Source organism: Ictalurus punctatus, chromosome 17 (assembly GCF_001660625.3).
Source record: "Ictalurus punctatus breed USDA103 chromosome 17, Coco_2.0, whole genome shotgun sequence".
Classification (NCBI taxonomy): Eukaryota; Metazoa; Chordata; class Actinopteri; order Siluriformes; family Ictaluridae; genus Ictalurus; species Ictalurus punctatus.
Genome location: NC_030432.2, coordinates 6,760,419 through 6,785,647, shown reverse-complemented (window position 1 = coordinate 6,785,647; position 25,229 = coordinate 6,760,419). Strand labels below are relative to the sequence as shown.

The window sequence follows — 25,229 nt, the reverse complement described above, 5'->3', positions numbered from 1 at the left end:
TAATTATTTTTAGATACAAATATACAGTGGGGTCCAAAATCTGAGAGCACATTAAAATCATGGATTTTTTCAGTTAAAACTGCATATAAACAGAAAGATTTAAAGTTTTGGTAAATGTAAAGTTTAAAGTGCTTTTAAAGTCAGACACTTAAATATAATGTATACAGTGAATTCCTAATAATCAAAAGAGTCATAATATACCCTTGGTTTGAGGGATAAGCAGTTAATCCGAGGGTTTCCAAAGTCCCACTTGAAAAGTTCAATCTCTGCCTCTCCCAGAAAGCTGTTGCGACCAAATGTGTCATTGTGCCAAACAGATAGGTTAAGGATCTGGGTTTTTAGGTAATCCATTTGAACTCTATACTGTATGTGATTAAAAAGGAAATTAAAATATGCTGGTTAAAATGTATAACTATGTTTATATGTATAAATATATATGTAACTATGTTTTTATTGTTTGGACTGTTTGTAACTTAACTCTACTACAAATACATATCCTAGGGCAGTTAATGTATGTACAGTATTACATGTGTAAGTTATTTTATAATCTTTACCCTTAGAATCTCATTATATGTTGGGTTCAAGGTCTTCTTTTTCACTGATGTTTTTCTTTTTCCCAAATGGGCAGTGTCAGGTATAAGATAACTTTTAACATACCTAAAACAAGAGCAAGTATGAGTAAGCATCTATATTTGATCAAATATACACTCACCGCCTACTATTAGGAACACCTGTACATCTGCTCATGCATGCAATTATCCAATCAGCCAATCATTTGTCAGCAGCGCAATGCTAAATCTCATGCAGATACAATTCAAGAGTGTAAAGATCTTGTTGATGAGAGAGGTCAGAAAAGAATGGCAAGACTAGTTAAGATGTCAGGAAGGCTATGGTAGCTCAAATGACCAGTCTTTGTAGCTGTGGTGAACAGAACAACACGTTGAACATTGAGGCAGTTGGGTTACAACAGCAGAAGACCACATCAGGTTCCATGCCTGTCAGTCAAGAACAGGAGTCTGAGCCTTCAGTGGGTACAGGCTCACCTATACTGGACAGTTGAAGATTGGACAAGGTCACCTAATATTTTAGAGTTAGTGTGACTATTTGAGTTATAGTAGCCTTCTTGTCAAATAATCACTTTTTACAACCATGGTGAACAGAAAAGCATCTTAGAACACACAACACATCGAACCTTGAGGGCCACTGAAACTGGAAAGGTGAAGAATCTTCAACTGTCCAGTTTAGGTGAGCTTTAACCCCTCTCATCTACAATCATTTCCACCACAGAACTGCTGCTCACTGGATGTTTTTTTTTTTCTTTTTCACAAACAGACTGGTTTACATGTGACAGCTGTGCGTAAAAATCCAAGGAGACCAGCAGTACCCATCTGACACAAACAATCATGCCATGGTCACTGAGTCACTCAGTCACATTTTTTCCCATTCTGATGTTCGCTCTGGACATTAACTGAAGCTCTTGACTTGTATCTGAATTATTTTATTCATTTCACTGCTGTCACATGATTGGCTGATTTGATAATTGCATGAATGAGCAGGGCTAAAAGTGTTCTTATTTAAGTGACAATATATCACACTTAGACAAAGAGGCTGAGGTAGTACAAATATTCTAGACTACGCACGGGTCAGATCGATTCCTCTTCACATCTACTGCAGCCAGATTTTGGCACTGAACTACAAAGATGTGGAACTCCCTCAGCTTCTGGACATAGTTGATTGAAAACTGGATGGTCCCTTGAACGTTAACATTTGCAAAGTCCGCACTGGAAATGCTCATTATGCTCCCACTCATCTGTGGGTGTCAAACACATGCTGAAGCACTGAAGGGCAGGACAATTAGTAGTAGTAGTAGTAGTAGATTATGATAGTGCATTATGATAGCGACAGCTGCAGATGACTGGTGATGTCCTACAGAGACTGTCACCAGAAAATCTTCTAATATAAAACTTATTTAAATTTGACATCAAGCAAATTCATTACATCAACATACCGAAGATACTGTGGACGTTCGCAAGTTGCTGTTAAGTTTAGCTTGGGGGCTGCTGTTCTTCCAGTGCTTGCCACTGTGGGAGCTGCACTCTGAGTCACTCACATCTCCATCATTCTAGATTTTATATATATAAAAAAATAAGTATTGTTGATCAATATTAAAAATACTGACCCATGCAGTACTGTTATTGCTGAAGTCTGTAAATGAACCCTCTAACAAATCTCAGATTGTTACCAGATATATCTCAGATATAACATATAATTCTGCTGTTTTACAATTCTGTAGGTTTTGATAAATCATGACATTTAATGACCTGATTAATGAAAATATTTTGGGGAAAAATAAGGCAGGGAACTCTTTAGTTCTGTCAGATTTTTTTAATTGTCCAAAAGAAGAAAGATTACATTGACTAAACATTCCATATAATCATACTGTACCTCATTCTCCAGGAAAGAAGGAACAGATTTGCTGATTTTCCTCAAGTGCTCCTTATCTGAGAAGGAAGATGAGGATGGTGATGGAGTGCTGGAGACTGTATAGATACATTTTATACATACATCGTATGTATAAAAGAAAACATAAAAAAAGAACATCGGATGGTTATCTGTTTTACCCTTTTATATTCTCAGAACTTCAAATGCTAAAACATTTTTAAAAAATTTGTACAGGTAGAAAGCTTCATACGTGCATAGCTGCTAGGCATGAAGTCATCCATGTGTTTGCTTTTTCTAGTTTGTCCTGTGGAAGATTGGACCACAACAGCACATGTTAAAATGCCGAGTGTATTCTGTGATGCACAATGAAAAATTTTACCTACCATACAGACAAAAGAGGTATACTATAACATTACTACAGGAGGAGATTTATAGAGTCATGAAAATGTAAAGAAGACTTGTAGTTACAGATTGTGAGAAAATATTACAGATATACAGATACTGCATTGTAATCTTTTGGCAGATATTTCAAAAGATCAGCTTAATTACATCTACCAAAGGAATTCCCACATGACTCATATTTTGTGCCACAATGAATACAACTAATGCTCACTTGGTACTGCAGTAATGTCTTCAAGGCTTTTATGGTATACAGGTCTAGTGGCCGCCCGTCTCAGCACTTCCTGAACTAGGCTCCCCTCAGTGACTGCTACACATGTGAAACAGATTGACTTACAATACAGTTATCTCATTTATTCAACTGAGCCATTGAGAGTGAAAGGCCTTGCTCAAGGGCCTAGCAGTGGCAGCTTGGTGGTGCTGGGATTTGAACTCATGACATTCTGATCAAGTCCAATGTATTAACCACTGTGCTACCACCACCCCATGCAGTTCCATAAAACTAGATCAAACCTAAAAAAAAGTATCTATCAACATAAAAAGCATACTACAAAGCTGGAGCAAAGACACAACCCCCTCCCATTACAAAAATTAATGGTTGGGTCTGACTCATGGTTTGAGGGTACAAGCACAAGTGTTTAAAAATTGCTGCCAGTTTGTAGCAAGAACATCTGTGTTACGCATGTAACCCTGTTCCCTGAGAAGGGGACCAGACATTGAGTGAGCTTCACTTTGTGGGAAGCGCCCTGACGTGTGACCGGTATCTGAAGCTTGTGTAACATCATGCTTGTTTATAGGTCTGCCGTGATCAGGTGATGTGGCAATTAAGCACATCGCGTGATATAAAAATGGCACCTGTGAACGCACTGTCAGGCTCTAATATCTGAAGCGAAGACGCAATTCACAGGCATGTCCCAGTATGACAAAGCTACGCATGGTCTCTTCCCTGCTCAGGGAACAGGGTTATATTCCTAACCCAGATGTTCCCTTTCGAAGGCAACTCACCGTTGCGTGAGTTCCACGCTGTGGGAATGAGAATACCCACTCCGTCATACCGAGAGTATAGCCTGTTCAAAAAGATGCGAGCCCGAGGGTCACTGCAAGACACCTGAGCCCAAGATGGAATGTATATCCATGCTGTAATATCGAATGAATGTGTGCGGCATAGACCACCCCACCTCAACACACACACATCCTTTAAGGGTACCCCTTTGAACAAAGCCTTCAAGGAGGCGCCCCCCCGTGGAATGAGCCCTTATGCCCAGAGGCATAGCAAGACCGAAATGGCAGTCACAGCTGGCCGAAATGGCAGTCACGTAGACCCTGATAGTAGAAGGGGCCAACCCTGCTGAGAAATGTTCTTGTAAGAACTCCAGGACTGAAGCTATTGCGCAGTTTACTGGGTCTAGCTGACGTTCCTCACACCATGAGACAAAAAGCAGCCACTTGAGCGTATACAATTTCTTCGTGGATGGTGGTGTTCTAGCATTCAACATGGTCTCTGCAACCTCAGCTGCGAGACCAGAATCTATGAGCTGGTGCCAGACCCCCAGTTTCCATAGTTCCAGCTGAGGGTGATAAATCAGCCCTCCGGCTTGAGACAGTAGATCCCTGCGGACGGGAATCTCCCAAGGAATGCCATCTAGCAGGGATATTATCTCTGAGAACTATATTTGAGCTGGCCAATAAGGTGCTACTATCAGAAGACATGGGCGGTCTTGGCAAACTCTCGCCAGTATTTGTGGGAGCAGAGCAAATGGGAAAAGCGTACAGAAGTGACCTTGGCCCCATGTGCAACATGGTATCCAGCCCCAGTGGTGTGGGAGTAGTGAGGGCGAACTACAACGGACTGTGTGTTGTCTCCTTGGAGTCGAACACATGCCGAACCTCCGCCATATGGACTCCACCACTTGTAGATGGAGCCTCCAATCCCCAGGCCTCAGCCCCTGCCTCAACAGGATGTCTGCCCACAAATTCCTTTTTGCCCAGAATGTACATTTCACTTACTAATAAAAACTTTTCCTCTGCACAGAGAAGAATTAGTTGTGCCTGTCTGAACAGGGGGCGTGAAAGTAACCTTCCCTGGTGGTTGATATAAGGGACAACCGCTGTGTTGTCTGTCACAACTAACACATTGTGACCTCTCAATTGAGGAAGAAAGAATTTCAGTGCTAGAAATACAACCGGCATCTCTAGGCAATTTATATGCCACTCCAGAGACTGTGAGCTGGACAGCCATCTAAGACTGTGCCCCAGCCCATGAGGGAGGCATCTGTCATTACTGTCTTGCGATAAGGAGACACCCCTAGAGTGTGACTCGAGGCTAGAAACCCAAACTCCAAATTCTCAAATTATGTAGACACTGATTACTCTCAGAGGTTTCATCATTTATGACAAAAACCCTGACCTTTCAGCCAACACTGAAATGGTCTCATGTGCAACAGGGCCAACGGTATGATGTTGGCTACTGGTGTTATAAGCCCCAACAGTCTCTCATAGAGGTTGGATGGGATGTCCAGATCAAGCTTTATCTTGCTCAATGTTGATAGGATTGAGCCAAAGCATGTTGGGTATAGAAACACTTAATCCCATATAACCCCTAGAAAATTGTCCTCTGCACTGGAGAAAGCACTTTTCCCTGGACCCAGTTCCCTGGATCATGGTAGAATTAACCAGTCATCCAGGTAGTTTAAAGCTGGGTATAAAGAGGGTATAAAGCTAGCCCGAAGGGAAGAACCCAATATTGCCTCCAAACGCAAACCTCAGGAACTTCATGTGATGGGGCGATATTTCTATATGGAAACACCTCTGAACCAGGGGGTCGAGCTCTGAACTGGACCCGTTAATCCTTTTCTATGGTAGATAGAACCCATGGAGACATTTGGCAGTAGTTTCCACACTGACAGATGGTCTTTTAGTGATGTTAGCTCTTCCACATTCTGTTGGAGGGAAAGCATCAGATTTCCATTGCCCTGTGACAGCACGCTGACCAGGGGACAACCTCATGATACAACCCCTGATACATCCCTCTGTGGCCCCTCATTACCACTCCTTCTTTGTCTGCTTGGCCTTTATGATCATTCTCAGATCAGGCCTATTAGCAGGCAGCGACTGTGGCCACCCAGTCCCCCTGGCTCTCTGGGGGGAGGTGGGCCACCACACTCACGCCACAGTAGCACTGGCCTAGCACTAGCACTGGCGAACTCAATACGACAGGGAAGGAACTGGCTGAATGCTGGCGTATGTCAAGCTCACTCAGCAGGTCTGCTTGGTAGGCCTGCAACACTGCCATTGTATGCAGTGACCCACAAGCGAGACCCGCTGACCCATAGGTCTTGCCCATCAACACCAATGTGGCCTTAAATGGCTTGGAAGGCAAAGCTATCCCCCCTAAATTACCAGACATCGATGGAGAGAGGTAGCTCACAAGCGTCTCCTCCACCTTCGGCATAGCTAAATAGCTGTGCTGTTCATTTCCCATGTTGGGCGAATAATCCAATGTCGCGGCGTTATGAATACGGCTAGTGTATTGTTTTCCCCAGAAGCGTGATATTTCATCATGCACTTCTGGAAAAAAGGGGAGCCCTTCTGGCTCCTCAAGGATTTTTTTTTTTTTTTTGGCTTACCATTGCAGAAGGAGGAGTCGTGACCCAAGCTCCAAAATCCGGCAGAGATCAAGATCCATACGAGATGAAACTGAAACCCAAGTCCCTTCATCCGAGAAGAGAGCGAGCCGTGAGCAGAGCTGCCTAATTTTAAGGCCTTCACAATGCACATAGTCAGACCTCTCGAGGGCTGCCTTGGTGTGCTCCACCCCTAGACATTTTATACTGAAATTCTGTCCATTTCCCCTGTGATGAAACGGGAGCAAGGCGTGAGACACTTCCTGAATTCTCTCACTCATACTTTTCTCTCTTTTTTTAAAGGGACAGAAAAGTAAAGAGATTTTTCTTTCTTTTTTAAAAAAAAAGATAGAGAGGAAATGAAGAGTCTTTGCGCATATTACACAAACGACTGCCATGCAGTCTCGCTTTAAGATAATAAGGCTGACAGCACAGTTCACGTGACACGATTAATTGCCATGTCACCTGATCACGGCAGGCCTATAAATAGGCATGATGTTACATAAGCTTCAGATCCGGTCATGCGCGAGGGCATTTCCAATAGCGTGTAGCTCATGCTATGTTGAAAAGGAACAACAAATTGCATGCCATGTGATATCCATTCACAGCTGTCAAATTCTTTGAGCTGGTAAAAATGTGAATTATGGGGAAAAGTATTTAATTTTAAATATCCCCCTAAACTTAACAACATTAAAATGTAATATTTTTGAGAACATTTAACATGATTTTTATACAATACACTGCAACACTCAGCCCACTCACAAGGCCTTCATATGGACTAAAATCTAATGTTTATAACCCAGTAAAGTGTCATTATTTTAGACAGGGTGAGTTTTGCAGCTTTTTCCTAACAATTCAATTTGGATTTTGAGTTACACTTCACCTGCAGCTGTTTAAAGCAACTACTTTGTCTTTTTATAAACATTAAACATTCTATCAGTAAAGTTTTGGAAACAAGAAAAAAATGTCTCACAGTTCACACAGTTCCCACTTGTCCCAGAGAAGGAATCAACTCTGTTTAAGGTCTCTTCACCAGCATGTGCACTGGGTCGCAGTCCCATGATCCCTCTGCTGGTACAAAGTTCTGCAGAGTCTAGGGGAGTGTCAGCTTGCTCAGGAGAGCACCTCACGCTACCTGTCTGAAATGAGGTGCAGACTAATTCACTTATCTGCTCTTTAACTTGGGGAGAAATGTGCTTGCTTCTGTTTTCTGTGATTCCCAGGTAATGCTGGTAGTCTCGTGGAACAAAAGACCTGGCAAGTGGTTGAGAATCAGAATCCTCAGAAGTGCTTTTGTCAATGGCTTTATGCTTATTCTTGGTGATTTCTGGAGACTTTTTCACCTCTAAATTAGCTTCAGGTGTTTTTGTGGATGGTACCACAGTACTTTCTGTTGTATGTCCAAGCTGTGGGAGGAGTGTCTCAGATATTTTCTTGGACTGCAAGGGTAAATCTTGACCTTGACTTTCCATGTTTATTGCAAACATGCTGGTGGCACGTCGAAGTGAATTTACTCTTCCTTTGCCACTACCTCTAGTGTGCTGCAGTGATTCTTTATTGAGCATCCCTGGACATTTACGAGATGCTGGATCTTTAGGAGATAACTGTGAGCCACTATTTGGCTGAGGACAATGGGATGGTCTCAGAACAGCAGGCTCAGCTGGAGAGATATTCAAGTTAGCTGTGGTACCAGTATCAGGATATTTGACAACAGTTTTCTCTTTTAAAGGTGATTGGAGCCCTCTGTCTGTCTTTGGAGGCATAGCATTTTCACTATCATTTCCAAACCCTTTATCTGACTGGTTTGGGCAAACATTTTGATTGAAAGAGTGCTTTGCATCCACCAGTTCATGATGAGTTACCTTTTCATGAGTTTTTCCATGACTAACTTCATGACTTAATGGGTTTTGAATTTTGTTTTCAAAATTGGATGACTGCTTGCTAGTTCCTGCCCAGAAGTCACGGAGCATCTTGAACTGTACTCTGTTCATACCTTCTCCTGTGACTGCCTTCTCTATTCTGTCTCGTAGCGGAACAACTGTAAAATTAGCAGTTTCTGCCTCTGATTCTGTGCCAATGGATCTAAGATCATATTCTGATTTGGTGAACCTTTTATTCAGCTTTGTAGATGTCACAGATGAGTTTGTGTCATTTGCTGCTGTTGATTTCATACATATCTTTGATTGCAATTTCTCTCTTTCCCAGAATGATTTGAGCTCTTTTATCCTTTCTGCCCTGATGTCTTGTTGCTGCCTGCTTTGCTTTGCTAATGGGACAGGATTTTCTTGCTGTGAGTGAACACCAGATGTTGGTGGAGGTTTTAGCTGTGAATCTTTTTCCTCTGTCTTTACTTTTTGATCTAGTTCTGCTGCATTCGTATGTCCTTCCTCACTACTATTAACATTTTCTCCAACATTTTCATTGCTGTGGTCTCCTATCTGGAGCCCAAAGTCTAGTGAAGATGAGGATTTTTGGCCCAAAAGTTTCATACCATCTTTGTCCGAGGTGGTTCTCAGAGCCATTATATCTTTCATTTGATTTATATTACTCATTGGTGCTTGCATATCTTTTGCTTTATCTCTGACACTAGCTTCTTTTTTATTTAAATGTTCATAGGTGATGTCATCAGCTTGTATCTCATCTACATTAGAAATGTCCTTTAGCTGTGATTGTTCCTGGTTCTCAAGTACTGAATATTTTTGTATAATGTCAACTTTAGTTGGTTCCTCTTCATACTCAGTCACCTTCCTGACAGCATTATTTTGGTCAAGATTTTCCTTTTCAGAATTTATGTTTGGTTTACTCACTAGCATCCTTGATACCTCAGTGGTACCTCTATCACACACTGACCTCAAATTGGCAATTTCTGGTGAATGACTCTCCTCAAGGTCTGCCAGTTCATGTTGAGTGGGTTTACTGTCTGGAATTCCTGTCTTGTCAGCATTTCTGCTTTCTTCTTTTTTGCTAGCTGTCTCTAGCACTTTCTCTTTTGGAGTTGTTTTTTGAGGGTCCAACAGTCTATTAGAGGTGTCCTGTGTTGATCTGTGGCTGAATAGAGTGGATGATCCCATGGTAGGAAGTGCTTCCCTGTTCAGTGGCTTAGTCTGAACAATTAGTTCCTTAACATCCTGAGAATTTATAGAAGGCTCTTTCTTATCCACATTCAGCTCTACTGCTAAATCTCTCTCTTTGAAAAATATATCATTCACCATAGCATTATCCTCATCCCTATGTCTTGGAATGATCAAGTAAACATTGTTCTCTGGTTTGGGTCTTGAATTGATCTCATCTTCAATGTCAATGTCCTCTATATTGATATCATCCTCAGTGTTTTGCATAATGTCCTCACAGTCATGTTGATCACTGCTGTCTGAGCTCCTGCTGAACCATTCTAGAACTTTAGCAATGGAGTCTCCCTGTCCTTCAGAGGCTTTGGGAGAATGGCAATTCACCATGAGAGGATCTTTGCAATCCACTGTTTTCATGTTTGTGTCTCTAGTTATCTTTTTATTGAATGGACGTGGCCTGTAGTCACTTTCATGTGCCACAGGTGAAGCATCAGTCTTATTGGTGGCATTAGTTGGGTTGCTGGCTTCATATACAAATTGAGCTGAAAAAATGCAATATATTATTGATTAAAAAAGAAATAAAAACTATGATATATTTTGGTTAATATAAAACAACAATTTATCAACCATAGATTGTATGTGAAGGCCAGTGTTGATGATGCTACTTTGCAACTGATATTTGTGATTTGAAGTACCTGTAACTAAACTACAGCTGAACTACATTTTAACAAGTACCTAGTTACACTACAAGCTACTAGAAACGTAGCTAACTTCACTATAGCTACTTTCTCAAACTGAGGAAAATCAACTGACATTTTCATTTCATTGTACAGCTTTTTTATTGCACAAAATAAAAATGTTGATGCACGTTACAGGGTATGCCAAAGAGATTTTGATTTTCTGTTTGTAAACCACACTTAGTAAGAAGCAGTTAACATTAAATAAATGTAAAACAACAAATGTCAAAAAAGGAACAGACACCCAAAAGGATCGATCCACTACTCTGTTCAGTTAGTTTCTGGTTATATCTAACTATCTAAGTAGTTAAGATTAATGGGCATAAGGTAATCCATATAATATTGAATTAATTAGTGGCATTTGGTGCAAGATGTTAATAATGCTTGACATCTTTGCTTGTTATTTCATATTGGCTGACATTAGCTATTAGGCAGAAAATACTACTTTTAGTATCACCCAAATGCTATCACTCCTGATCACCCTCATAACTTAACTAGCTAGTTAATCAACAACAATAATAATAACATAACAAGTTGTCCACCTTTATGTGATTTACCTTAAATTGGTGCTTAAAGTCTTGAATGTCGACAGTATTCTCATTTTCCCTTTGCATAGGTTAAAAAAACCATGCATGTTCACGTTCATGAACATTAATATGGCCATGGATGTTTGACAGTCTTGGTTTCATTACTAAAAGAATCTATCCTACGGGGCACACACTGATTATAATTACATAAGTATTGAATTTGGATCAACAATAGTTTGAACACTGCGATTTGTTTAATTCATAAAAGCTAGTAGGCTCATTACTTGTAGCTAGCTTCTCCCCAATACTGGTGAAGACACCTTCTAATAGCACATCTTATAACCAATTTTTGAAAAACAGAATAATATAGTTGCTCATACCTGTGTTGTCCAAAGGATGGGCCCCCTTTTCTTCTGTCTTTTCATGTTCCTTCTTGGATGTCTTACTGTCGTCTTTCTCCATGTTCTTAGGTAAGATTTCAATGGTAGCGCTCTCATTTAATGGCTTGGCTAACAGGGATTCAAATGGTGACCAGAGCCTTGTTCTAGAATTGGACAGAGGTTCTTTCATTACACCATCAGCTATATTTTGTTTTTCTGTTTCTGCAGAGACTGACCAATTTAAACTATTTTCACATTTTTGCTTTGTATGCAGTATGTCTGTTGTTTTTTGTTCATCATTTGACTGTGTGCTAGAACTCAGACTCAATCGTGGCTGAATTTTTGGCTTCTCTTGAGCTGCCTGTGTTGGATTATTTAATAGCAATGAGGATCGGACTGGCAGTCGTGACTTTGGAAAGGTAGACTTCAGTGGTGAAGTTGGCTTCAATGCTTCTTTGTCTTTTAAATTGAGAGAAGACTCTTCTATCCTCTCCTGGGTTATTGCATTCTCTTCAAGAATTTGTTCAGGACCAGTCTTTGTGGGAAACCTACTGAGGGATTTGAGTGGTTGAGGTAGCTGGCTTTTGATGTTGGAGTCATTGGAGCTGCAGCTGGAACTGTGTTTGAGGATACTTTTTGGTGGAAGGGATCTGATTTCTGAGTTTGTAGACATGCTCTGAGTGGACAGAGTAGACCTGCTGTCTGAGCTTGTAGACATGCTCTGGGTGGACACAGGGGACTTGTTGCTGGAGCTTGCAGACACACTTTGTGTGGACACAGAAGAACTTGTAGACACACTCTGGGTGGAGGTAGAGCTGGTGCTGTCCGCAACCAAGTTCTCAAGCTTAAAAAGCTTCGTTCGTTTTTTTGGCACAGGTTTTTGACGAGGGGCTGTTTCTTGTAAAATATCACCCACTTTGGTCTTGGCTTCTATTTCTGATCCTTCATGAGTCTCTAGTGAAGGTAGCACTTCTGCTGGAGAGGTATGCAAGTAAATATAAGTAAACCACCACTAACTGAAACAGTCATACTTAATAACTTACATCCATGAACCAGGTTCTAACCAAGTAACTTTATTTATACACTCACTGAGACACTTTATTAGGAACACATGGACACCAGCTCATTCATGCAATTATCTAATCAGCCAATCATGTGGCAGCAACGCAGTACATTAAATCATTCAGATACAGGTCAACGTTTCAGTTAATGTTCACCTCAGAACATCAGAAGAGAGAAAAAATTTTATCTTAGTGATTCTGACTGTGTCATGGTTACTGATGCCAGACAGGCTGGTTTGAATATTGTAGGAACTCCTGGGATTTTCACACACAAAGGTTTACACAGAATGGTGAAAAAAAAACAAAGGACATCCAGTGAGAAGAGGTTCTGCAGGTCACCTGGTCTTTTTCAACTGCCCAGTTTTAATGAGCCTATTCCCAATGTAAACTGAGATTCCTGTTCTGGGCTGACAGGAGTGGGAACCTGGTGTGGTGTTCTGCTGTAACCAAAGGTTTGATGTTTGTCCATAATTTAATACTTTTCTGCTCATCATGGATGTAAAGAGTGGTCATTTGTGTTATCATAGCCCTCTTGCTAGCTCAAACCAGTCTGGCTATTCTTTTTTGACCTCTCTATCAAGGCGATTCTGCCCACAGAATTAACACTCACTGGATGTTTTTTTTTTTTTTTTGCACCACTCTAGGCAAACTCTAGAGACTGTTGGGCATGAAAATCCTAGGAGATCAGCAGTTTCTGAAATACTTAAACCAGCCCATCTGGCAGCAAGAACCATGCTACTGAGATCACATTTTGCCTTCATTCTGAAATTTAATGTGAACATTAACTGAAGCCCTTGACCTGATTCATGATTTTCTGCATTGTGCTGCAGCCCCATGATTACAGTAGGTAAATGGACAATTCCATGAATGAGTAGGTATACGGGTGTTCCTAAACAAGTGGTTGGTGTGTGTATATGTATACACAAAGCTGCCAGTTTATTAGGTACACAAAGTGCACACGAAAGCATTTTCTAATGTGACTGGAAAGTCTAGTAAATATTCTATGAATTTCAGGAAATACATTTGCACTTCAAAAGTGGATGCGCTCAAAATGGCCAAATGTCTGCATTTGATTATTTTAATGAAGGTTGTATTTTTAATGAACATGTCTGCATATTAAGATATTTATTTATGCATCTATCTTGATAACCTTTATGTTATAATATAAAGATTGTAGTCATTGGTGAATTGGATGAGTCACACTTCTTGCTGACTACTAATGAAGTGTTGGAAAAGCTCAGTTGATAGGGTATGGTATAGTATGGCTCACGATAAAAATTCTTCTCATTGGCAAATATAATTATATTTCTTGTTGACAAATTATTCAGTGTTCATTAATTTATCGTTGGTGATTGTTAGGTGATATTTAAGACTTTGTGTGATTTTTATGCACTGATGATGGTCTAGTCAACTGAAATTTAATGTCCAATTAAATGTCCATTTTTCTATGATACTTGGCCATTAACGTTTGGATTGTATGTTTTTTAGCTGGAATTTATTAAATTACTAAGAAATATGCACCCAGTCAGTGCACAAACCGTTGGACACCACAAGGCTACCACAAGGCAAATCATATCTGAATTCAAAACTGGAGTGCATAGCATCCCAGAAACCTAGGTGCATGAGTTCTGAGTTCTTTTCCTTATGATATTTGCAGAAAGAAGTAAACACAATCATTTCTACATTGTACATTATTCCTGTACAACATATCCAGCATCTTGGTAGATCCAAGCGTATGTAAATTCATGCTGTTCTAAAAGTCAAATGAGGTCAAACATGCTACTAGATAGGTATACCTAATAAACTGGCAACACCATGTTTTTCATATAGTTGATAATAAGGTATGAAACCTGTACCTGGTGGATTCTTAAGTTCAGGCACTGAGCCTCCATTAGTTGGATCAAAGTCTAGATCAAGTGGCACATTATTAAACGGATTGTGCCTTTGCTGGAAACAAAAGAAGAAAAAGTAAGAGTAGAGCAAGATTTTATTAAGAATGGTGTATATTATTAAAAATTCTTTATAGAACATGTTGATCTTCCAATGAAGTAAAAAGCTAAATGTGTCGAATCAACAATAAATAAAATTTTACAAAAGAGGCTAATTTGTTTCAATGCTTACAAAATAGTCAGTGGAAAAATATAGCTTTATAGTGAACAGTAAGCAGTTTGCCTACCCTGTTTACTCTTTCTTGCTGAATGTCTGTTCGTCTCCTGTTACTTACACAAAGAGAAGTAGTGTGAATATGCAAATCATTGGGGTTGATTTATTTATTTTTTTTAAACCTTTCCTTGACTTGTTCAGATTTCTTGCTACAATTTCTTTTATGGTCTTTAACTGTATCATGTAAAGATAAAACATGTGAATGTCTGTTTGGAATGCTCTTGTAGAAAACAATTTGCGAAAAAATTCATGTTCATTTCTAAAATTATTTAGAAAAAAATAAGTATTCTAAAGGTATTTCCATACATGTCCATATCTGGAAAGGAGTGTCTTTAAATTCCATGCTTTTTGAAGTAATACTCCATGTATGCACATGAACCTTGGATTACATTATATACACTATATGGCCAAAAGTTTGTGGACACCTGACCATCACACCCACATTTATGCCTTCCCAAACTGTGATGTCCTTTTATGCTGTAGCATTACAATTTCCCTTCACTGGAATTAATGGGCCTCAACATATTCCAGCATGGCAATGCCCCCTGTTCAGAAAGCAAGGCTCATAAAACATACTGAGGTGCTTAAAAGTTTGTGAATCCTTTAGAATTTTCTATATATCTGCATTTATAATATAATATAACCTAAAAGTCCTAAAAGTAGATGAATCCTTCCACAACATTTCTGTTGGATTAAGCTCAAGACTTTGACTTGGCCATTCCAAAACATTACATTTATTGTACTTTAACCATTCTTTGGTAGAACGTCTTGTGTGCTTGGCGTTGTTGTCTTGCTGCATGACCCACTTTCTTTTGCGATTCAGATCACATACAGATGTCCTCATATTTTCCTGGTATAATTCAGAATAATCCAGACCTTCTCACCTGACATCAGTGCCTGACATCACTAATGCTCTTGTGGCTGAATGGACAAATCTCCATATAGTGGAAGACAAAGCATTCCCAGAAGAGTGTAGGTTATTACAACAGCAAGGGTGGACTAAATCTGGAATGGGATGTTCAAAAATGACATATGGATGTGATGGTCAGGCGTCCACAAACGTTTGGCCATATAGTGTACATGTAAATTAAGATTCAGTGTCAAGTGCCAAACTGAGTCAGAATGCCTTCATTCAGACAAAACTATACTTGGAAAAATATCATATTAACCCATATTAAAAAAAAAAAAAAGAAGAAGAAAAAAAGACTTATTTAATGTTCATTTAAGTAATCAAGAATCAAACTGTTGATTCAAAATTTTCAGCTGTATGTAGTTCTAGATGTTTACCTCAAATATCTTTTCACTAAATCTAATATCCTGATCAGTGCAGTTTTATTTACATGCATAGCAATAAAAAAGAAGCTTTTAAGACTAAGGTCTACTGACAACATGTTATGCAAACGCCTCTGTTGACTCTTGTTTGAGTCATACGGTACTTCGAATCACAAGATTTCCACACCTCAAAAACACACATGAACAAAGTAGGAGAGGAGGGAGCTACTCAAACAGCAATTTCTTACATTGCACAAAATTCTCTGGCATGAGGAAAGGGTATAACTTTAAATTCCACTTTAACTAACAAATACAGAGTGCTGGCAAGTATATTAGTTAGACTAATCTCTACAAGCAGTGGATGATGCATACTATATGAACTTATTGTCCATAATGCCCTTAATGTATTTTTTTTATTTATTTTTTTTTAAACTAACAGTGCCAAATTAAGCAGACAAGGTAGGACTGAAGTAGGAAAAACTTTTCTGATTTCTGGAAGATTATTTATCACCTTTCCTTTAGATGGTCTGTTGATTTTGGTTGTGGTGTCAAGAGATCGTTATTAGTTTTACTGGGTTGCTCTCTCCATGACTGTGTCAAAAACTCTAAAGAGAAGACAAACGTTATTGCAGATAAGGTTACATTTGTGTCTGTTTGTAACTGTTTACTCCAGCACAGAACTTATTTCTGGGTGTTTAATGCTATGAAACTCACCTAATGTCATGGGTTTCTTCTGTTTCATGGAAGCCATGATGATATCTGAGCCGTGAATTCTGTCCTGGTGTCTCTGAGACTTTGCCTCATAAAACCACTCCCCTGTGATGTACTTCAATTTGCCCTCCTCAGGGCCTTGCTTTTGCAAATGCCTAATATGCAAATAGAAAATAAGTAAAAACAATTTGAAGATGTCAACACAGTCAGGGGAGCACAAGAAATGCTTGCAATTATTACTAGTATTTTGTTTGCTTTGTGCATGGAAGTCATTATGCAATCCATCTAACTCTAACAAGCTCTTCTGCCTGACTGACATTTGCGTCGAGACCTTGACATCTTGTCTCCGTATATGGGAATAAACCTTAAAGTTTAATACAATATATTTTTAATTGCTCACAAATTTACAAAGGCTTAACAGTTATTTGTGTACTACAAGTTAGGTAAGGACAAATACCACACATTCCAAGAGCCACAAATTTGTTTACTACATCAGCATTAGAACAGAAAACATATTATCTCATTCAGAATGTCACAAAAAGGCATGGTTTTAATTTTTTCTTCAAAATTAAATACAAAGTGAGATTTTCTGTTTGGCACGTTATTTATTAATGCATAGTTTTAGTATATACTGTTCGTCATTAATTGATGGAAATAGTTAGCCACTTGCAGCGGTTCTATTTCAGTGTACAACCCTAATTCCGCAAAAGTTGGGACAGTATGGAAAATGCAAAAAAAAAGACTCATTTTAAGATTCAATTCACCCTGTACTATATTGCAAACACATTATTAAAACATTATTTGATGTTTTACTTTGTGAATTTAATTTATTTTTGAAAATATACACTCATTTCAAATCTGATGACTACAACACACTCCAAAAAAGTTGGGACAGTTGACCTTTTACCCTGTGTAACATCACCTTTTCTTTTAATAACACTTATTAGGCATTTGGGCGCTGATTAAGTTTAAATTTTCCCCCATTCATCCATTACGCATTTCTTCAGCTGCAACTGTACAGGGCCTTCGTTGCCTTATTTTGCACTTCATAATGCGTCACACATTCTCAATCGGAGACAGGTCAGGACTGCAGGCAGGCCATGCTAGCACCCACACTCTCTGCTTACGCAACCATGCGCTTGTAATCCGGGCAGAATGTGGTTTGTCGTTGTCCTGCTCTGGATGGCAGCATATGTTGCTCCAAAATGTGTACATATCTTTCTGCATTAATACTGCCCTCACAGATGTGCAAGTTACCCATGCCATGGGCACTGACACGCCCACATACCATTAGAGATGCTGGTTTTTGGGCCTGATGTTGATAACAGCTTGGATGGTCTTTTTCCTCTTTTTCAGAATTGGGGTTGTACAAAAATAAATATTGAGACATATAACATAAAATTCCATTAAACTGAACACAAGCAATTCCCATCTGCTCTTGAGCATCCTGAATGACTAACATTATTGACACTGTCTGAGACAATTATGTTTGCTTAATAAAGATAGAGAACAGCTTGTCACGACAGAAAAATTACATTCAACTACAGCATTATTACTTGTTGCCCCAGAGGTACCATGTTTCCGAACTTAACGTCTTAATTTAATTGTAAAAACAAAATTCTTAAACTAAAAAAAGAGTAATATCTATGAATTGTTAATTAGTTAATTATTAACTATTTTTAAATAATTGAAAATGAAAATTAAAACTGATTTTCTCTTAACTACAGTGACATTCCTTTAACTCAACACAATCATAAAACTGACTGTATGACATGGTCCAAAATCATTTTTAAAAGGTCATAACACAAAATGTTATGCAAAAAGTGAGCCATAGCAGTAAATCAAAGCAATTTGATTCAAATCATGCATCTGGACATGGCCAGTAGAATAGATTCTCAATTTACGGGAAACTATGCTGGTCATGTGAAATGGGCAGGGCAATTATTCCACTAGGGTAGACTTAATCCTTTTATCCATGATTGAGCAAAGCAAAGAAATCACCTAGTTGTGGCCAGTTTCTGCATTCCTCCTTTTATGTCCATATTCTTCCATTACATGTGCAGTCTGTTTAGTACTGGCTTTTCAATATGGTTCACTTAGTAACAAAGTAGAGAACCACTTCTGGTTCACCCATATGGACATTTTAGCACCATATGAATGTTTTTCATGTAAAGCCGAAGGTAATGTAATTAGCTGACTCACCCTGAAGCAGTCCTGTGAGTGATAAGAGGTAGAGATCAGACCGAGCTTTATTACATTACAAGACAAACATCAGTTTTTTTTTTCACTTTGGCTTGTTCTGCTCAAGAGAGCAAAACGTTTTGTTTAGGATCTAATTATGTTCAATATCGCTAGGGGGGACTTACTTGACTCGTTCTTCCTCTGCCTTCTTCAGCTCTGCGTCCCTCTGTAACACCGCCATAATCGCCTCCTGCTCCTCCTCAGTCAGGTAGCTCAGGTCTATCATGATAAGCAGTTCAGTACTAAATCTTCCTAACGTTCTTCACGCTTATGGGGAAAACAATGATGTCCTCTTGGAAGGCACTAGTGCTTGTACTGTGGTTTGTTTCCAGTTCTGGCCTTTAAAATCTTTCATCACACACTACTGTACAGCACCATCTACAAAACACAAAGCCAGAATAGGTAAGATTCAACACTGTCATGAACCCCTGACCAACTGGTCAGACAACCTTTTTAACAACAGACAAATATAATGATTATTCAGCCGCGGCCAAGAAAGCACATGACTGAATCTTAATGCAATTCAAACCGTATACTCAATTGACAACAAGACACAAGACACGTCATGTGATGTCATCACAACATGCATTCCGCCAAAGCCTGCTTCGACTCACATGTGCCAAAACATAAGTACAGCAAAAAGATCTCATTTACCAGCAAATCCTGTACAGACTGATTTTTACATATACGATATAACAAATATACATTAGCACAATATATTTAAATATGCACCAGCAGTCCATACAGTATAGAACTTAAAGCCATGATGTGCAAGGTCTACCTTTCTATTTTCAATGACCCCTGAGTAGTACCATTTATTACCTAATTTTTAATGATTGACTTTTTGAAACAAGTTAGGACTCACTAAAAATTTTAATGAGTTACACCTGCTTCAGATAATAAAACATTCCATGAGCCACAACCCAACACCTAACATTCAGAACTAAAGTATGTCTCATGTCTGTTAGCTGAACAAATATTTGTGCAACAATGGCAAAGATGATATTTGCTCAGTTTTACAGCATGATCAAACAGAACAGCAATATAATGAGAATGAAAACATATTATATGTGTATATGTATGTACTACGGCACATGTTTTAAAGAGTGGTTGTTGCTTAATGACTGAGGACGTGTGACTTTTCCCCCACTGTGAATGCAGTGAATGCATCGCTTTGCTAATGAGAACTCTGAGTATACATTCATCATTCCAAATACATTAGAGGTCTGACAGGTCACAATAGCAAATGTTTGTTTACTATAGGTTGCTCCACACATTCCACAGGGAAGGTTTGTTTTATTTATTTATTTTATTGTACCTTAGATTTCTGATGACTGTTTTTGGTATTTTGGTATTTGATAGAGCCAACAATAGGTTAATAAATACTCATTTAATTAGTAAATTAATTAGTAAAGTCTTGCACCTTAATTCTCACATACACAGCACCTTATCTTTTTGAGCCCTACACCCCCTGCACGGACTCAGGCACGGACTAAGGGCCGCCAATTTTGGTCTGTTGGTGGTATCTATAGATCAGACTGACATTAATGACGGGCATACCACTGAGTGCTATAGAAATAGGCACTATATAAATGGAACCCATTATCTTCAGACAAAGAAATATAACATAATACTTTAATTACAGCAACAAAAAAAATTCATTGGATCCAATGTGATTGAAATCAGAAGAAAATAGAAAACGAAAAACCCAACTCTCAGCTTGAGTACAAATCATGGGACCATGTTTCCCTCCATATTTGATATTTTACCACTCGGTCATGACTTTCCGTCTGGACAAATTAGATTTAATACAATAAACCAAAATGTATTGACTGATGGCCATTACATTGTGTTATAAAACATGTATCTCTATATCTCTAAAAAGTTAAAGCTGAAGACAGTGTGAAGATAATAATGCACTTAAGCTAGTTTGCTGTAATAAGTGATATAATTGGATACAAGCAAAACATTTTGAGTATTTATGGCTTAGCATGCACCTTTAATTACATTTCACTAACACATTAATGAGGTTTATTTCTGGGCTTTGATGCTTCTGTCCTTTATTTCCCAGAAAATCAGCTTCAGTACATAAAAATGTTATTGATGGCGTAAACACATCACATGTCTGACATATAAAGGGATAAATAAAACCTTCTCTGTACTCTACCTAGAAAGGACAAAAATGTTTTGGTGCATATATCATTGCAAAAAACATTGTAATGGTTAATGCATAATAATGGCTGTTTATGAATTATAATGACTTCTTTATACTTATTCTTCTATGTCATGTGTGTGGGAATTTTTTAGAGAAGATACAATTGGGATTCTGGTGGAGTATATCTTGAAGCAATGGCAGAGAAGACTGACAGACCAAGACGTTCCGATGTTTAACAAAGATAATAATAAGAAAATAAAGTCTGAAGCAGAAAATGGTATACAGAAAGTATGCAGTATACAGAAAGAAATGGGAAGGTACATAAACATCAGCATCAGTCTTCATTGCTAGAGAGGCCTGAGAAGGAAACTGAATACCGAGGCTAAGCTTGCTTTGCTTCTGGTAGACAGGTAATTATTCTGGTTGGTAGGTTCAGGAGCCTGATACACTCATGCCAGTGTAACAGCCGCCAACATGCCACTATCATGACAGTGTCACTGCTATATTGACAAAGGTCGACCTGTAAATAATATTAGGTCAGACATATTGTATTAGCTGGTTCTTTGGAAGTGTCTTTATCTTGATGGATGGGGTAAAGAGAGAATGAAATACTGTGAATGGCACCAGAGGGACTATAGTCACTAAATGTATATAAATGTGTACAAAGTGACCTATATGGGAGCTTTACCTGATAAAATGCAATGTAGTGTAGACTGCTGTAAGTTGAAGCTAGAGCATTGTCCTTACAAAAGCCCTCAAATATCTGCTAATCTGGTACAGTTACTGCCTCACAGGATCAGGTTACTGTCTGTGTGGGGTTTCACATATTCTCTGTTTCTGAGAAAGAAAATTGCCCTAGTGTGAATAAATGCAAGCGTGTGTGAATGTGTATATGATACTGTGCCATAGACTCCAGACTAGGATGGACACATCACTCCCCTTATCAGTATAAAACAATTTTTGAAGATACCTCCATAATATCAGGACTTGCTCTTTAAAGCTTTACAGTTCTGTAACTTAGCTAACTCCTAGCCTAGCTAGCTAATAAAGTTAGCATAGAAGACAAAACTTCTTTTACACTGTAATAAAAGCAATGTGGACTAGGAAGTATCCTCAGTAAGAGGATAAAAGTAATATCTGATTAAACAACTGTATTCCACAACATTTCATCAATGACTCGTGTAAATTTTTCTTGTTCAAGGGAAGCAAGTTTGGTGTTCGGTTTGATTCGTTTCATGATTTTCATGGATCTCTATCATTCAAACACAGTACATAAACTAACATGTTTTACTTGCTGCTTTGTGATTCCAGTGATTCCTACTAGGGAAAAGAAGGCCTTGTGCCCAGTGTTCTTAGGACAGACTCTAACTAGGATATAGATGAATGAATTAATTTAAATGAATTAAAATTCCACAAAAGATTTTTGAAAATCTATTTCTTGTATTAAATTGCAATTATTACCTGTCCTGTAATGTATTTGTATTTACATGACTAAGTCCGACAGGTAATAATACACTACACAGCTAAAAGGTATGTTAACAACTTAACATCATAACCCTCATAACAGATCCGGGCCTTCCCCAAACTGTTACCCTAACTGCCATAAAGTTAGAAGCACACATTTCTCTAGAACGTCTTTGTATGCTTAGGAATAAGATAAGATAAGTTCACTGGAACTAAGCAGCCTAGTCCAAACCTGTTCCAGCATGACAATGCCTCTGTGCATAATGTGAGGTCCTTAAAGATGTGGTTTGCCAAGGTTGAAGTGGAAGAACTCAAGTGGCCTGCACAGATCCCTGACCTCAACCCCGCTGAACATTTCTGGGCACAATGAATGCTGTTATAGAATCAAGGAGGGACCATTATGCCATAATTAATGCCCAATGTGCAACGGGTCAGGTGTCTACATACTTTTGGCCATATAGTGTATATAAAATTGTTTGTATTAATTTTTTTTAATCTCATTTCCTCTGGGGTCTCCAGCTCCTCCCACATCCCAAAAACATACTGATAGGTGGACTGGCTGCACTAAATTGCCCTAGATGTGAATAAAATTTTGAATGAGTGTGCATGGTGCCCTGTGATTGACTGGTGTCCCATTCACACCCAGTATTCCCAGAATATGCTCTAAATCCATCCAGGATAAAGTGTTTACTGAAGAGGAATGAGAATTTGTTTATAAATTGTGGTTAAATAATTATTTAAATGACCTTTTCAGGCTTTTTTTGTTAAGATTCTCTTAAAATTTGTGTGGAAAATTGAACGTTTATTTAAATGGTCCATTAATCTCTAACAGGCAGAACTGTTTGATATGCTCTGAAGTGGTCTGTTACAAATGCAACATGAAGCAAAAATAAATGCATGTAGGCACTAGAGTGGATTCTGTCGAAAAAGTATACATAAATAAAAATTACTGAATTGTTCGCGTTCTCTATTGCAAATTGCGGAGCATAAAACCGCAGGGGCGGAGCTAATTTTAGGGGAAACAAATAGGCTGAAAAATGTCTGCAGCCTGCAGAACGGACAGGGCTGCACTTTTGGGTGGGCCTACATGTTTCACTCCGCCCATAATGTTAGGGATTAGGGTTGACGTCATTACATTGCCACTAATCAATAAGACCAGTTATGGGTGGAGCAACACATGTTGCCCCACCCAAAAGTGCAGCCCCGCTCCATCTGCAGGCTTCACCCAGGACCTTCTCAAAAAAGTTGCCACTGAAATATTGAATGGAATTCTGGCTCTTGAGAGAGTCGAGTCATATCATTTGACTCAGTTAGCCAATAAGAACTGACTCTTTTGACCCCCAGACAGTTTAATAATAATTAACTGTGACATTTCTGTACGTGCAGTGATTATTCTTTCATATTCTAGCTTTTAATTAACAAAAGAACATTGTTTGCATTTTATAAAATATATTAAAATTATTACTTAAATCAGCAAGGCTCTAAAATGTGAATTGACAAATAAGAGTAAGCATCCATGTAATAACGCTACAGTGCTTGTTGTGTCTTTGCTTCATTGTGATATATTTCCATTTTATTCTGATGACTGATCGCCTCCCCTACACTTCACTATATTCATCTTAAATTAGCATCAGTGAATCGATTCCTCTCTGTCATGCTGCCTCATACACACAGCTGAAAGTCAAACACACATCTCACCACCCCCACCAACGAACAGCTCTAATATTGAAAAGATGTTTTGAATTGTAGGACTTTGATTTTAAGCACACAGAAAGTAACAGCACATCACTCAGCTCTCAAAGCTCATTAAAAAAAAAGATTCGGTTCAAAGAGACGACTCCTTCGTGAAGGACACATCACTGCTTTGAAATGACATGGTCTAGTAGCACTATTTAAAACACTACGAACTGCACCCTTATAAATTCCAATGTATCTTATGTCCCTCTTTTACTGTCCCCATCTAACTTGTACAGTTTTTAATACTGTAAATGTTACTACAACACTGCATTTGTTCATTTAACATATCTGCCACTAGTTCATCAGTTAACGGAATACAAATAAGCAACATTATGTACTGTATGAATTCAACTTTTATTTGAGAAACTCCTCAGGCGTTAAAGAAGCACTGCATGTGTTAATAACTCTAACTGAATGTAAATGAACACGTTAAACGTGGATTCAGCACCTTAGGTGTTTACTGTAAAGATGTAGCCTGAGAGAACCGTGTTGCTCTGACCTGTTACAGTACCAGTTTAACCCAAAGACAACTGTTCAGAATTCTGTTGAATTCCCACAAACTGTTCATTCACACTCTGAGGTAAACATGTTTAAATGCTGTACACTAAACAGGAAAATCCCCAGGTCTGGTTTTTGCACTAAACTCATCATCATCATTTTTCCTAATTGTTAACTATTCAGTTTGTTTTTGGACTATGAACTGAGAGCACTTACCTTCAGCTCCTCTGTGAGAAGATCCTGCTGTATGTTTACAGAGAAGCTGTGTGCGCGCGCGCGCGCGTGTGTGTGTGTGTGTGTGTGAAGGCGCTTTCACACGGACCAAGGAAGTATTAACCATTTATGCCTGCATTTGCTAGCCTGTATGTCTCCTTGCTTGAAGTCCAGTCCAGACGTTTAACTGGCTATAACCTTCAAGAAAATAAGCAAAAATCAATCAATACATTGAGTGATATTTTGAGTTAAAACTGATGTATAAATATTGTGACACTTTATTTTTTTAAAAGAAAAAAAAAATCTAGATATTCTATGGGTCTTGTATTCCTCCATTCAGAAGAGTTCAAATTTTCTTTATTTTTTTTAATACAGGAAAATAGGAATATTTCAAGCCTTTTGTGTTTTAATCTAGATGATTACAGCTTACAGCTCATAGAAATCAAAAATCCAGTATCTCAAAATGTTAGAATAAAGAATTTATAATATAGAAATGTTGCAGTCCTAGTGTGAAGCCACTCCTGAATCAGAGACAGTG

The 25,229-nt window shown here is 38.6% G+C and overlaps 1 protein-coding gene across 6 annotated transcripts in view; it reads right to left on the bottom strand.

The window, feature by feature from the left end:
• Positions 1 to 24,949, bottom strand: part of sytl2b (synaptotagmin-like 2b) — a 34,331-nt gene extending 9,382 nt beyond the window's left edge. The window contains exons 1-15 of one of the 6 annotated variants that reach the window (XM_053687554.1): positions 24,695 to 24,949; positions 18,750 to 19,002; positions 16,387 to 16,538; positions 16,184 to 16,277; positions 14,414 to 14,456; positions 14,094 to 14,184; positions 11,177 to 12,151; positions 7,438 to 10,074; positions 3,056 to 3,151; positions 2,693 to 2,746; positions 2,446 to 2,501; positions 2,009 to 2,122; positions 1,641 to 1,810; positions 555 to 657; positions 202 to 363 (exon numbers count right to left, since the gene is read on the bottom strand). In XM_053687554.1, coding sequence (XP_053543529.1) covers positions 202 to 363; positions 555 to 657; positions 1,641 to 1,810; positions 2,009 to 2,122; positions 2,446 to 2,501; positions 2,693 to 2,746; positions 3,056 to 3,151; positions 7,438 to 10,074; positions 11,177 to 12,151; positions 14,094 to 14,184; positions 14,414 to 14,456; positions 16,184 to 16,277; positions 16,387 to 16,538; positions 18,750 to 18,850 — 4,848 coding nt within the window. In that variant the 5' untranslated portion in view covers positions 18,851 to 19,002; positions 24,695 to 24,949. Of the gene's footprint in view, positions 1 to 201; positions 364 to 554; positions 658 to 1,640; positions 1,811 to 2,008; positions 2,123 to 2,445; positions 2,541 to 2,692; positions 2,747 to 3,055; positions 3,152 to 7,437; positions 10,075 to 11,176; positions 12,152 to 14,093; positions 14,185 to 14,413; positions 14,457 to 16,183; positions 16,278 to 16,386; positions 16,539 to 18,749; positions 19,003 to 24,694 lie in introns of all 6 variants that reach the window. The other 5 variants (XM_053687551.1, XM_017491112.3, XM_053687550.1 and 2 more) reach the window with 5 other exon arrangements.
• Between the last annotated feature and the right edge of the window lie 280 nt (positions 24,950 to 25,229).